Below are 15,257 nucleotides of genomic sequence, written 5' to 3' on the forward strand. Positions count from 1 at the left end.
CAGAGACTGACCCAGGCTGTGGGTGGCTCAGCCCCAGTGGCTGAGGAAGCCAGGGACAGTCTGAGAAACTGAATTTTAAAAGATTAAGCGGTTGCCTCAGCAAAATGGCAATAGGGGTCTTTGCTGTTTTGTGGGTCTACATGGTTTCAACCATTTTTTACGGCTTTTCTCATTTTTCCACAATTACCATATGTAATGAATATATTTCAATTTTCTAAAATGTTTAAAAGAGAAAAGTTTAAGACAAAACTCTTAGTTTGGCCACCATGGGGACCACATCAACTTTGCCACAGTAATTATCTATGGGTCTCCACATCCAGCCCTGGTGCCCCTTGCCCTGAGCTTGGAAAAATAAGGAATTCCCATTAGGAAGTGAGTCCAGCAAAGGATTCTAGATGCTGAGCTCCACGAGGTCCAGGCCCTAGTCTGCATTTTCTCACTGGAGTACATCAGAGCCTGGGACACAGCTGACACATACTAGGGGCTCAATAAGAGTTTTGGTTGCCTCATCATGAAGCCACTTAGCTGAAAGCCTTCAATAATAAGAACTATTGTTCATTTGCAGTGTACTGCATACCAGGCACTCGTTTTAATGCTTTGCCTGAATTGATATGGTAAGTCCTCAGAGCAGCCATAGGTGATAAGTACAAAGTGATCAGGGAATTAATGCAAGGCCAGGCAGCTGGTAAACAGAGCCACCAGGCTCCAGAGTCCCTTCCATTAACTTCCATCCATGCTTCAGCAGCTCCTAGGACCACTGGGATAATGTCCTTGTTCCTTCTCCAAGCCTATAAGGTTCTCCATGATGTGGCCCATCCCAGCTCTGTGGCCTCATTCTCCCTGCTTCTGCTCACAAACATCTCTTGCTGTTTCACACTCCTATGCCTTTGCACTTGCCTACTCTTTTCTTCTTTGGTGAATCTTGTTTCCTCCTCTGGTTTTGCCCCCCTTCCTCAGACCTCACTAATCCTCATTAGTCCTGCAAGGCTTAGCTCCATGGTCCCCTCCCCTATGCTGCATGCTCCTTTCCTTGTTCATGCAGTACACAGGTGTACCTCTGTCACTGCTGTCATAACACTTCTGATGCTATTGCCTTGTTTGCCTGTCTCCCCCAATTACAGTGTTAAGCTACCCGAGGGCAGAAACCGTGCCATGTCTGCCTGTGTGTCCCTCAGTGCTTAGTCCAGTAGCTGGCATATGGCAAGCCTCTAATTAATATGTGCTGGGTGGATGGATGGATGGATGGATGGATGAGTGGTGAGATGAACAGATTGCTGGCTGGCTGGCTGGATGGAAGGACGACAGGGGATGGATGAGTAGATGAGATGGTTGGATAAATGAGCAGCTGAATGGACATGCATGGGTGGATGGATGGATGAGCAGTGAGATGGATAAGTGAGTGGATGGATGGATGGATGGATGGATGGATGGATGGATGGATGGATGCATGAGAGGTGGATGGATGAGGAGATGGACAGGTGAATGAATAGATAGATAGATGGTTGGGTGGATGAGCAGTGAGATGGATAGATGGGTGGGTGGGTGGATGGATGCATGGAGGGGAGAGCAGTGAGATGGATAAGTTGGTGGTTGGATGGATGGATGGATGGATAGGCGGATGGATGAGCAGTGAGATGGATGAGTATATAGGTGGATGAATGGATGGATAGATGGTTGGATGGATGAGCAGTGAGACGGACAGATGGTGGGTGCGTGGATAGATGGATGGATGGATGGGAGAGCAGTGAGATGGATAAATGGGTGGGTAGATGGATGGATGAATGGATGGATGGATAGATGAGCAGTGAGATACGCAGACAGATGGATAAACAGACGGACAAGGAGATAATTACTTACAGTGAAGTCTGGGTGTGAGACAGAGGTTGTGATTTGATGAGATGTAGAAACTGTGCTCTGGGCCAGCCTCTCCTCCCATCTCAGCCTCCTCTTGTCTTGATTCTCCCTCTATAGCTTTTCCTGAATCCCATAAACATGGATGGGGCTATTTTACTTATCCTGGCTATCAAGAGGAACCCCAAATCCAGGATGGAAGAGCTTGATATTTCCGTAAGTGATCAAATGGTAGTTGCTTGCATCTGGGCGCAAGCCAGTGACCCTGTCCACTCTATACTCTGTGTTGGCCGGAGCCAACAGCTCTATCCCTCACAGGCCCTCACACAAGTGCTCCATGAAAGGGTCACTTCTTTTGTTACAACTCTGCCTTCTCCAGGGATCCTTTTAGGAAGAGTAGCTATTTAGTCAGTAACATCATAGTGAGAAATAATTTACCAGATACTATAAACTAGGGCTATGAAAACCGAGAGTAGAGACAAGAAAATGCCAAAAAGAAATGCAGGAGGACTCCAAAACAGAATTCTTTAACATCAGCTTTGCTGATGAGTGGCCCTGGGTCCCAGGATGGTTCCAGAATCACAAAATTTGTAGAATCTGGGTATTAAAACACATACTTTATTTTCATTTCATGAGTTGGCCTGTTAGACTCAGAGCAGTATTTCTGGGTGAAAATCTCTTGATAAAGGAGGAAAGCCCCAGGAGGTGACTTCAGATCCTGCTGGGAACTCTTGCCTGAATCAGCATACAGGTGGCATCTGATGATAGCCTATACTTGTCTACCATTTTATACTCTTTTTTCCCCAAGTGATTTTATATATGCCAGCTCATTTTTATCCTACTCTAAAAGGTAGGTAGAATACTGTATTAATTTCCTAAGGCTGCTGTGAAGTACCACACACTGGGTGGCTTAAACAACAGACATGTATTGTCTCACAGTTCTGGAGGCTGGAAGTCCAAGAGTAAGGTGTCAGCAGGCCTGATTCCTTCTTAGGGCTGTGAGGGAGAATCTGTTCTCGACCTCTCCCCTGGCTTCTGGTGGTTCCTGTCATGCTTTGGTGTCCCTTAGCTTGTAGAAGCATCACTCCCATCTCTACCTTCTGCTTCACATGGCATTCTCCCTGTCTCTGTATCCAACTGTCCCCTTTATATAAGAACACAGTCTTATTAGATTAGTACCCACCCTAATTACCTCATTTTAACTTCACCATCTGCAAAGACCCTGTTTCCAAACAAATTTACATTCATGGGTCCTAGGGGTTAGAACTCCAACATCTTTTTTTTGGGAGGGGGCAAAATTCAACCCATAACAAGTACTTTTCCTCATTTTCCCATTTTACATATAAGTAAACTGAAACAGAGAGTCTCACTTTGTTGCCCAGGCTGGAGTGCAGTGATGTGATCTTGGCTCACCTCCGCCTCCTGGGTTCAAGCAGTTCTGTGCCTCAGCCTCCAGAGTATCTGGGACTACAGGTGTGTGCCAACATGCCAGGCTAATTTTTTGTATTTTTACTAGAGACGGGGTTTCACCATTTTGGCCAGGCTGGTCTCGAACTCCCGACCTCAAGTGATCCACCCACTTCAGCCTCCCAAAGTGCTGGGATTAGAGGTGTGAGCCACTGCACTCGGCCTCCAGTGATGGCATTTTGAATATTTAAACCCAAGCTCCTTAGAACTGAATAATTCATACAATGTGGGTTTTTACTTGCCACAGGTTTTGAGACATTGTCAAACATAGCCGCTTTTCTTTCCCTTTGTTCTCTCATCCCTCCTCCCTGCCCCAGGCCCTTCTTATGCTTCCTGGGTCTTCCTGCCTTTCCCCATCCTCATGCTCCGGTTCTGAATCTGCAGGCCAGGATGCTGCCTTCGCCCCTGAGTCTCCACTGCAGATTCAGATTTTGTTGGCATCTGTATTTTCCTCTCCCAGGCAGTACAAGTTGGAAGGCATGGACCCAGGCACTGCCTTGGTGTGTTTGAGAGAACATTAGAAATGGTGCTATTAGGCCAGGCAAGGTGGCTCATGCCTGTAATCCCAGCAGTTTGGGAGGTTGAGGCAGGCGGATCACCTGAGGTCAGGAGTTCGAGACCAGCCTGACCAACATGGAGAAACCCTGTCTCTACTAAAAATACAAAATTATCCAGCCATGGTGGCGCATGCCTGTAATCACAGCTACTTGGGAGGCTGAAGCAGGAGAATCACTTGAACCCGGGAGGCAGAGGTTGTGATGAGCCAAGATTGCACCATTGCACACCAGCCTGGGCAACAAGAGTGAAACTCCGTCTCAAAAAAAAAAAAAAGAAATGGTGCTGTTTAGGCCCTAGATGGCCCATAAACCCGTAAGTTGTGACCACATTGGCACTTAACAAGCCTACCAGAACAAATAGGTCTGAATTAGCCTTTTTTTGCGGGGGGGGGGATGGAGTCTCGCTCTGTCACCCAGGCTGGAGTGCAGTGGCACAATCTTGGCTCACTGCAACCTCTACCTCCCGGGTTCAAGCGATTCCCCTGCCTCAGTGTCCCGAGTAGCTGGGATTACAGGCGCCCACCACCACACCTGGCTAATTTTTTTGTATTTTTAGTAGAGACGGAGTTTCACCATGTTGGCCAGGCTGGTCTTGAATTCCTGACCTCAAGTGATCCACCCACCTCAGCCTCCCAAAGTGCTGGGATTACAGGCTTGAGACATCACGCCCGGCCTGAATTAGCCTTCTCCTTCCCTTTTGTCAACAATGCCGCCATAACTCTGAACAGTATAGAAATTCCTCTTTTGTAGATGCTCCTAGAACTTTTCTCTAGAATCTCTACAAAGCCTTGCCCTTAAGCAGGGGTTTAATTCTTTGAAAGGGCAAAATGTACTCCGAGCCACATCTGAGGAATGAAGCAGGCTGACCAAACTGGTGGAGCCCGGGTTTGATTAAACACTATTTCACAGGACACATTTTCTCCCATGTCCTACAAACCAGCTCTGAGGGCACTTCCAGAAGGGGAAGTTTCCAGTTCGTCCCTGGTCACTTATTGGAATCAGGGATCCTCTTCCAGGGCACTTTCTCTAAAGAATAACACTCAGGCAGACATGGACATTTCAGGGCTTTGTTTAAGGACCATCTTGCCACTCCAAAGCTGTATCTCATCTGTCAGATGCAGACGCCATCTGAGAGCAGAGCTGAGCTGGCAGCAGATGACAAGCCACCAGCACTCAACAAAAACATCCCATCAAAATTACACAGGAAACTTACAAGTCAATTTACAAGTTTTAAAATACCCGAACTATCGCAGTCCAGGAGCAGCACTGAGAACAAACTGGAATAGACAAAACTTCCTGACTTTGGCTTGGGTGGAAGGGGTAGGGTGCCCTGGTTGGGCAGGCACGATGGCAGTGCCCTCATCATCATGGGTCCCCTCTCTCCCTGCCATAGAATGTGCTGGTGTCCGAGCAGTTCATGAAAACGTTGGACGGAGTGTATGCCGTTCACCCGCAGCTGGACGTGGTGTTCAAGGCAGTACAAGGCCTCTCTGCCAAGAAAACCATCTTCTTGTTGACAAACCCCATGAAACTGATCCAGGTGAGCTCCTGCCTTCCTCTCAGGGCCTCTAGGGAGCCCTGGGGAAAGCTGGCCAATGGCTCCAAATCAGTTTCCAGACTTTTCCTTCCCCACAGTGTCTGTACAGCCCTCTCTGATAAGGAATGTCTCAGTCCCTTGGACTGCAGACATGGAATGAATATTCTCTGTGGCTACTGGATCCCTCAGCAGTGCTTCCTGATCCCCAGAGGAATGGAAGAGTTGAGATCTAGCTGAAAGGGGCGGGTGGACAGAATGGATTCTCCCACCCGGGCTCCTCCACCTGCTAGCGTATGACCAAGGGCAAGTTACTAAAGCTCTCTGGGTCACAGTCTCTTCACCTGCAGAATGGACACAACAGTAGCCACCCAGTAGGATTGCTTGGAAAATCAAATTATATAAAATGCATGAAGTGCTTAAAAGGATGCCTGGTATAGAACAAGCACCTGCTTATTATAGACATAGTTTCTTTCCAACTGCTGGTAAGGATATCAAGACATCCCTGTGGTCAGGATGGCTATTTGGCAGCTTCAGCCAAAGAGAGACACTTCAGTCCTTTGTTTCTAATGGTAACTTGCCCCCAACTCATGTTTTCTTAGATTATCTCTGGCAATCACAGGAGGCAGAGGTAAAGCTGTTCTTTCCAACAGCTGGTAAGGATGTCAAGACATCCCTGTGGTCAGGACAGCTATTTGGCGGCTTCAGCCAAAGAGAGACACTCGAGTCCTTTGTTTCTATGATAACTTGCCCCCAATTCATCTTTTCTTAGATTAGCTCTGGCAATCACAGGAGGCAGATGTAACAGTGGAAATACAAAATCAGAGAATATTAGCGCCGAAAGGGATGTTATTGCTCCTCTAGTCCCATTGTCTTGCAGAACAGTGCTCAGACCCTGCTTTGGTGTTTCCATGGTGGGCCTCTCACCCTGCAGTGGGGGCGAGGAGCCTGCTGCTTGCTGCAGAGCGGTTACTATCTGGGGAGCAGGCGTGGGGATGCTGCTCTGCCAATGCACGTTCTGCAGGGTGTGTCCCTGGGCTGCTTCCTGCCCCCGATGGGTCTGCTCTGTGCCTCAGTTTCCAGAATTAAATAAAAGAGCTCCCACATGAAAATTGTTATGTGAAAAATTCTAGAAGGCAAAATGGTATCAAGTATTTGTACAAGTAAGGTGACTTCAGATGGAACCAAGGCAAACCTGTTTTGCAAGGGGAGCAGGATGCTCCAGTGAACAGGAATGGAGCTGTCTGATGCAAAATGGGGACCCCACCTCCTGTTTTAAAGACGCACAGAAAAAGAATCTTGGAGACCAAACAAGACATGCAGAGTCAAACATAGCCCTTCCCCTCAGGGGACCAACAATCTCGTTGGAAAGATGGGATGGCTACAGTGATGACCCACAGACCATAGAAAGTTTCATATGGCCGGGCGCGGTGGCTCATGCCTGTAATCCCAGTGCTTTGGGAGGCCAAAGCCGGCGGATTACTTGAGGTCGGGAGTTTGACACCAGCCTGGCCAACATGGCGAAACCCCATCTCTACTAAAAATACAAAAATTAGCCGGGCATGGTGGCAGGTGCCTATAATCCCAGCTACTTGGGAAGCTGAGGCACAAGAATCGCTTCAACCCAGGAGGCGGAGGCTGCAGCGAGCTGAGATTATGCCACTGCACTCCAGCCTGGGCAACAGAGCGAGACTCTGTTTCAAAAAAAAAAAAAGTGTCATGTGATAAATAATAAATAAGTGACAGAGGCAGAAAATGTAGTCGGAATCCAAATAAGAGATCAACGTAGGATTCGGCAACCAGAAAAGTATGACTTCTTGGAAGAGATGGGAGTGGGTAAAGGGCCTTGAAGAATGTCAAAGACTGAGGTGAGCTACAGAGGGTGGGAGGATGTTCCGGCGAGAGGCTCCCACCAGCAAAGGTGCCGAGGTGGAACCGCACGCAGCATGTTCAGGGGACACTAACACATGACTCCAGGTTCATAGAGGAGCCCAAGAGGCAAAGCTGGCGAGGGAGGCTGGGCTGCAAGTGGCAGCCCTCGGATTTTAGGCTCTGAGTTTGAGTTTGATTCCATCGGGAACAGGGGGCCAGTGAGAGCTGTTGGGCAGTGGATGTGATGCGAATCCAGCAGGATTGAGGAGTTCTGGCAGTGGGGAGTGAATTGAAGAGAGTAAGAAGAAAGAGTAGGAAACCAAATAAACACACTGTTGTAGCACTCTAGATGTGGAATGATGGCTTGGCTGAGAATAACAATGGAATTGAAGGGCAGATGGAAGAGCTATCATTATGGAAGCATCTCCAGGACTTGGCGAATGGTTGGGTATGTGGGGGTGTGTAATGCATGCATGTGAGTGTGTGTGTGTGTGTGTGTGTGTGTGTGTGTGTTGGGATAGGAAGGCCTGTGATGATAAGAGAAACCCAGAGATAACCCAAAATTTCAAGGCCAAGGGACTGAAGGAAAGATTGCCAGAGGCAGAGAAGTGCAGATGGGGAAAGTGCCTGCCACCTGGCCCTTCCTGTCTCTCCACGTTCTAGCCCCACTGGATTGCTCCCAGCTCCTCTTTGCATCAGCTCTCCCTTCACTGCAGGCCTTTGTACGGTCAGGGCAGGTCCTTCCACCTGGAACACTTTTCTTCTTGACCTCTGTGTGTCACTCATTCCTACCTGTTCTCAGGTCTCTACACATTGTCACTTCCTGGGGAAACACTTCTTGGATTCCCTGGTCAAGAGCAAACGCCCTTCATGTTCCCGAAGCCCTCGGCTTCACCCTTGCATTGCAACCCTGTGAACTCCTCAAGGCAGGGCTGTGTGGGGTCTTAGTAGTAGCACCTACCAAAGTAGCTGGGCAAGGTTCTTAGTTGCTGGCCACAAAATTTACTCCAACTAGGTTAAGCACACGGGGGTTTACTACAGGAGAGAGATCAAAGAAATGTCAGGAGGGCTGAACAAACAGACTCTTGTTAGATTCCAGAAATGGCTCTCAAAGCACCCCAACTGAGTTGCCAAGAGGGTTGCTGCTTCTGCTACAATCAAGAAGCTGCATGATTGCGGAATGCCCCGCTCAGTCAGGAAGCAACCACAGCCGCTGCCCACCACCTGCCTCTCTCAAATCAGACACAAGCTTCACATTTACATCTCAGGCAGGTGCTTGGCAAAGGCCATCCATTCTGACCCCCAGCTGCAAGGGGACTTGTGGAATGTCGCTTTCAGCTTTCCAGCCTCTGCAGGGATGAGAAGCCTGCTGTGAAGAAACAGCAGTGGGTGTTGAGGGCTCACCCATGGCATCTGCCATAGCGCTCAGCCACAGTGTGCTGCTTCAGGGCACGAGGTGCACTTTGGATGTGTTGATTGAAGTGCTGGTGGGGTGTCCAGCAGCTGTGGAGGTTGGAGAACTGGAAATGTAGCTTTGGGAGGCACTCCGGAAGGGTGGGAGGCCGTGTACTCCAGAAAGGGAAGTGTGGGGAACAAAGAGCAAGGGCCCCAGGGCTGAACCCTGAGGAAATGCTTCGTGAGCAGGACGTTGCCAGAAATAGCTATCGATACAGCAGGATGCTGTCTGGGAGTTTCTGAGAGTGAGAGGAAAGGGGGGTGGCGGGGGAAGAGGGGTAGCGGGAGGGAAGAGAAAAAAAATACTTAAAAAGGACCCAAAAGAATATTGTAATATCATAAGGCCAGATGCAGTAGCTCATGCCTGTCATCCCAGCACTTTGGGAGGCCGGGGTGGGAGGATCACTTGAGGTCAGAAGTTCAAGACCAGCCTGACCGACATGGTGAAACCCCATCTCTACTAAAAATATAAAAATAGGCTGTGCATGGTGGCGCATGCCTGTAATCCCAGCTACCCGGGAGGCTGAGGCAGGACAATTGCTTGAACCTGGGAGGCAGATGTTGCAGTGAGCCGAGATTGTGCCACTGCACTCCAGCCTGGGCAACAGAGCGAGACTCTGTTTCAAAAAAAAAAAAAAAAAGAGAGGAAAAGAATATTATAATGACATTGAAAAGGTGTTCATATGTGAACAGTGGGTTCTGTAAAACAGTAGGTTTAGTAGAAAGATGAGAGATTAGATAGATAGATAATGTTATACAGATAGATAGAAGTTAGACAGATTGATGTCAGATAGATAGTTAAAAAGATAAAAGGGTCCACACCAAGATGTTACCTCTGTGTGGTCGTATTGGATTTACGGGTGATTTTTAAAATTTTCTTCTGCTAATCTAACATTGCCTTGCAATGTGAGTAATAATACAGTTGATCCTTGAACAACACGGGTTTGAACTGTGCCATTTCATCCACTTTTATGCATTTGGATTTTTTTCAATAAATACAGTCAGCCCTTCATACCTGTGGGTTCTGCATATGCAAATCTGGATCCAAAATAAAGTATTTGAGGAATGAGGAACCCACGGATATGGAGGGCCTGCCTTTTCATATTGGTGGATTTTGGTATCTGAGGGGGTCCTGGAACCAATCCCTTGCAGATATCAAGGGATGGCTATATTTTTTAAATGAAAAAAATGAAATATCCTTTTAAAAATATTCTAACAAAGTATGTTTCCATATGAGCATTGACGTGAAACTGTGAGAATCCTAGGAATTCACAGAGCCAGACCATCACACTATACAGCTGTGATTTAATCTTTTGATTTCTGAACATCCGCCCACCATCCACAGCACACCATCTATACCAGTGTTAACAGATTGCGTATGTAGATAATGATCACTGTCCCATCCCCTTGGCACTGCAGCGCCTGAACAGCCTTGACTTCGTCCTTCCACCTTTGGAATGGAGGGAGTGTCTGTGCGGAGCCAAGGGGCTCCTAGAAGCATGGCGAGCACACAGGAACCATCCTGGCATGCACCTTTGCCAGGCCTGGTGGGTCTGCACTCGGCTCTTGGTCTTAGGGGACGCCCAACACCCGGGAGACACAGGCTCCTCACCTTGGCCTTCTGCCCTTCTCAAACTTGCTAGGCCTGGAAGCATGGGCCGCCCTTTTGTGGGAGGGAAGGGGGACCTGGGATCATTGTTAGAAGACCAAGTGTTTGCTCCTGGTCTCTCCTGCTTCTCTCAGAGCTATGCAGACCAGCACAAAATCACAGTCGTGGACTTCTTCAAGAGCCTGAACCCTACTGGGACAATGAAGATGTCTGTGGATGAGTTCCAGAAAGTGATGATAGAGGTGTGCTGGGTCCTAGTGGCAACAGGCTGCGTGTGAGTGTGAGTTTGTGTGTCAGAGAGAGGGGAAAGGAGGAGAAGGAGCAAAAGAGCTTGTGAGCACTTCCTAGAGCTTCCTGGGACAGGCTATGGGACACTCCCCTCATTTGTCTAGACCCAGAGGGGAACCTAAGACCTCCCTCTACCCCTGCTGAAGTCATTCCTGTGCTGTGGCTTGATGCCACCGGTGACCCGAGATGCCACCCAGAGACACATGTTCTATCTCGAGGTTCTTCTCCCCATTGCATTTCACTACTGGGCAGATAACAAAGGGCGTGAGAGAGGACACCACATCCCAAAGTCCCAACATTTCCACCTTGGGCCATATCATTTTCCTGAAATCTCACATTCCTCTCACTCCCCATGTAATAAAGGTACTGAAAGCCCCCTGTAACGCATACTTGAAGGGGTCTATCATCGGAGCATCCCAGGAGAGACCTGGGCCCTGCAGGAATAGGACTCCAGAGGAGAAGTTCCCGGGGCCCAGGCAGGGACGGATAAGGCAGTTGGTGCCCGGTGCCCGGTGCCCGGTGCCCAGGCCGGGGGTGAACAGGCTGGCCAGGACTCAGCAGCGGGAAGTCAGAATGAACTTCACAGGATGCAAAGGAGAGTCCTGTTCCCTCCCCCGGTCACTCGCTCCACCTGACTCTGATCTCCTCCTCCCTTATTGCCCCCAGAAAGGGGAGGCCCTTTGGAGTCTGGACAATGACCCATGGGCAGGGAGCTTTTTCCAGCCCCTCCATGCTGTGGAATCAGTTTCCCCTGAGCTCTCAATCAGTTGCCCTCCAAGATCCCAGGAGGAGTGAGGCATTGTGTGGGGTGCGTGTGGTAGTGTGTGTGGGAGTGTGTGTGTGTGTTGGGGGATGGGGTGTGTGTGTGTGGTAGGGTGTGTGGGGTGTGTGTGTGGGGGTGTGTGTGTGTGTGTTGGGGGGTGTGTGGGGCTGTGTGTGTGTGGTAGTGTGTGTGTTGGGGTGTGTGGGGTGTGTGTGTGTGGGGTGTGTGTGTGTGTTGGGGGGTGGGGTGTGTGTGTATGTGTGGTAGTGTGTGTGGTGGGGGTGTGTGTGTTGGGGTGTGTGTGGGGTGTGTGTGTGTGGTGTGTGTGTGTGTGTTGGGGGGGTGGGGGGTGTGTGTGTGTGTGTGGTAGTGTGTGTGGCGGGGGTGTGTGGCGTGTGTGTGTGGTAGTGTGTGTGGTGGGGGGGTGTGTTGGGTGTGGGGGGGGTAGTGTGGGGGGGGGTGGTGTGTGTGGGGGGGGTGCCTAGGGAGGGGTGAACAGAGTTCTATGAACTGCACGTGTTCCATCCACCTCCTCAGCAAAACAAGGTCCCTCTGAACCAGTACCAGGTCAGGGAGGTGATAAAGAAGCTCGATGAGAAGACAGGCATGGTGAACTTCAGGTCAGCCCAGGCCCCACGACGCTCCCCGTTCTCTGCAAGAGGCCCTGGCTGGGCTGATGTGAGCTCCTCCGGCTTTCCTGTCTACACTTTATTACTTGGGGCTTCACCCACCTGCCTATTCCCTGCATGCCAAGGCTGGGCCCCGCTGTCTCCCCCCATTCTCATCCCCAGTTCACTTGTTTAGCGAAACTTGAGCCCAATCAGGGCTGCTGGCTGCTGGGCTGGATGCTGGGGATGCCAGCGGGAGGAGCCGGAGCCCACATTCACAGCCCAGGAGGAGGGCAGGCAAGGGAGCAGATCTTTAGGCCCTGGTGAGGTGAGAGGAGCCATAGGGGTGTGTACCAGGCGCCCCTGCATCCCAAAGAGGAAGTGTCGCTCAGGCGGTAGGCGGCAATGTTTCAGCCAAGTCTGGCGAGACAGAGACCTAGACAGAGGGCGGAGGCACACAAGCACCAAATGCTAACGATGTGTTAGGGACTACAGGTCCCGCCACTCTGCCATGGCTTGGCGAGTGAGGGATGCTGTATCTTAGACTGAACTCCTTGAAGGGAGAGGACCGGTCCATGATGATGGTGATGCCAGTAAGCAACCCATAATGAGTCCCCACCACATGCATGTCCTCTCCACTTGCCCAACAGGCATGCTCTGCAGCCCCCTGGTGCCCCATGGCAATGCTGCCATCACCCCACTTAGCAAGTGATGAAACAGAGCTCTAGAGAAGTGCAGCAAAGAAGCCAAGTTCACCAGGCGCAGTAGCCCATGCCTATAATCCCAGCACGTTGGGAGGCTGAAACAGGAGGATCACTTGAGCCCAGGAGGTCGAGACAAGCCTGGGCAAGATAGCGAGACCCCCATCTCTACTAAAAAACAAAAAACACATTAGCTGAACATGGCAGTGCATGCCTGAAGTCCCAGCTACTTGGGAGGCTGAAGTGGGGGCATTACTTGAGCTCAGGAGGCAGAGGCTACAGCGAGCCAAGATTGCATCACTGCACTTCAGCCTGGACGACAAAGTGAGACCCTGTCTCAAAAACAAAAGAAAAGAAAAGAAAAGCAGCCAAGTTCTCGCAGCTGGGAAGGGCAACTCTGGCCGAGACTCCAGGCCTGAGGGGTCCACACCTGTTCTGTCTCTCACTGCGCTAGACCTCCCAGCCCAGGCGCAGGACACAGTTGCCCCTGCCAAGCCTGGGTCTGCAGCTGGGCTCCCATCTATCTCAGTGGCCCTGTGGCTGGCCTGTGTTCTTAAGAGCTTCTGTGGAACAAGGCCTCCCATCCGGCCCTGCCCCACGAGCCTTCTCCCAGTACCTCTTTCCTTTGCTCCATGAAAAGCATCGTCCATGTGGAGAAACCGCGACACAGACAAGAAAGGCAGCCAGACCCAGCTGCAAGCCCTGCTCTGTGGAACAAGGCTGCGGCTGTGCGTGGATCTCCTCTCCCTTTAAAATGGGGAGATAACTGTGGCACCTGGGAGGGGGCTGTAAGGAGTGAGTGGGGGAAATGCACACAGCGGCTGGCACAGGGGGCATCACCCGGTAGTGACACTGGCATCCAGCAAGAGGGCCCCAAAGGTGGCTCAGGCCCGCCCTGCTACCACCGGGCCTCCCACTCGTGTGCTGCTCAGCGGCCTGTCCCGTGCCTCCTCGCCTGCCCCCTACCTAAAGTGGCACCTCTTGTTCCTGGGGAAGCTGCTGGCAAGTGCCCATCTCAGAGGCTCCAGACCAGGTTCCATGTCCAGCAAAGTCCCCAGGTTTGCAGGCAAGGTCACATGGCCATCGAGAGACAGAACTGGGGTCTGGGTCCCTGAGTCTCAGCACCTGAGCAGGGAGCCCTTGGGGCCACTTCAAATTGCCTTTCAGATCACACACTGCCACTTTATCAGCTGTGACTGAAGAGCAGAGTTTTAATTTTTATTGTTGCATGATCCTTTTCATTTTTGTTTTATGTTACAAATAATATCTCATTGTAAAAATTCTAAATCCGGCTGGGCGTGGTGGCTCACGCCTGTAATCCCAGCACTTTGGGAGGCCAAGGCTGGTGGAGCATGAGGTCAGGAGTTCAAGACCAGCCTGGCCAAGATGGTGAAACCCCACCTCTACTAAAAATACAAAAATTAGCAAAAATTAGCCGGGTGTGGTGGCAGGCGCCTGTAATCCCAGCTACTTGGGAGGCTGAGGCAGGAGAATTGCTTGAACCTGGAAGGCAGAGGTTGCAGTGAACTGAGATCGTGCCATTGCACTACAGCCTGGGTGACAGAGTAAGACTCCATCTCAAAACAAAAAAAGAGTCTAAACCCACAGAAGTATAACAAGGAAAAAAAGTGAAGGTCCGTTTTTATCTCCCTCCATAGTTCACTCTGCCTCCCCAAAGGGCTCTTGCAAATGACCTTAGGTGCACATGTGCATGCCTTTCCCACATACTTATCATAAGTGTGTGTGTGCGTGTGCACACACATGCACACATGTGTAGTGGGGGAGATATAATGGTTAACAGCATGACCTCTAAGGCCAGAGATGGGTTTACAAATGGTCTCCTTTGGATTTAAGCCTGTCTTAATGTTCTCACCCATCAGCCATGAGGCTGTACGGGTGCTCAGCATCTTTCCCTTACCTTTCGTACCAGTTTCTTGAACACAATGAAGCCATAGCAACAAGTCTGGTCTAGAAAGAAGTCTCGGCGAGAGGAGTCCTCGCAAGTCGGATAGTGGCAGGGAGGAGAGCAAGAGGTGGCTGAAATCTCGATGGATAGATGCCGTGGCAGGGGCTGGGCACAAGCAAATAAAGTCTGGCTTGGTTCTGGGCGTCTTGGGCTGCTGGTGGTGTGCCCGTCACCAGGGGGGCCACCTTCTGCTTTCAGTGACCACCAGGGGACATGTCAATGCAGCCTCATTAAGAGCTGCACAGACAAATTGGGAACGTGATGGGGTTGCTAGGCAGCAGGGAAAGAGCCTCAGAGAGCAGGTCAGAGCACGAGGGCAGTCATCCTAGTGATTAGAACCTGAGTCCAGCGGAGACTTCCTTGGTGGGAGGCAGTGGCAGGGGGAACAGATGCTGAGGGAATGAGGGCAGGGGCCTTTAAGAAGCAAACAAATGCTGTGGGGTCACAAGGAGGGAGCCAGGACAGGAGACCAAGAGAGCGGGCATCTCATCCTGGCCACATGACCTTGGAGCCCCAGTGGCTCCCCTTGAAAATGGAGCAGCTGAAATAAAGCCTTCCCAGTCCTTTCTAGGAGTCTATCATTCTG

The 15,257-nt window shown here is 50.5% G+C and overlaps 1 protein-coding gene across 14 annotated transcripts in view; it reads left to right on the plus strand.

Annotated features, from left to right (window-relative positions):
* Positions 1-14,813, plus strand: part of LRRC74A (leucine rich repeat containing 74A) — a 43,856-nt gene extending 29,043 nt beyond the window's left edge. For 7 of the 14 annotated variants that reach the window (XM_054448079.2, XM_054448084.2, XM_054448073.2 and 4 more), the window contains 5 exons: positions 1,972-2,067; positions 5,269-5,415; positions 10,480-10,587; positions 11,934-12,016; positions 14,636-14,813. In XM_054448079.2, the coding sequence (XP_054304054.1) occupies positions 1,972-2,067; positions 5,269-5,415; positions 10,480-10,587; positions 11,934-12,016; positions 14,636-14,660 (459 nt within the window). In that variant the 3' untranslated portion in view covers positions 14,661-14,813. Of the gene's footprint in view, positions 1-1,971; positions 2,068-5,268; positions 7,105-10,479; positions 10,588-11,933; positions 12,075-14,635 lie in introns of those variants that run through there. The other 7 variants (XM_054448074.2, XM_054448081.2, XM_054448075.2 and 4 more) reach the window with 4 other exon arrangements.
* The last annotated feature ends 444 nt before the right edge of the window (positions 14,814-15,257 follow it).

The sequence above is a fragment of the Pongo pygmaeus genome, chromosome 15 (assembly GCF_028885625.2).
Source record: "Pongo pygmaeus isolate AG05252 chromosome 15, NHGRI_mPonPyg2-v2.0_pri, whole genome shotgun sequence".
Classification (NCBI taxonomy): Eukaryota; Metazoa; Chordata; class Mammalia; order Primates; family Hominidae; genus Pongo; species Pongo pygmaeus.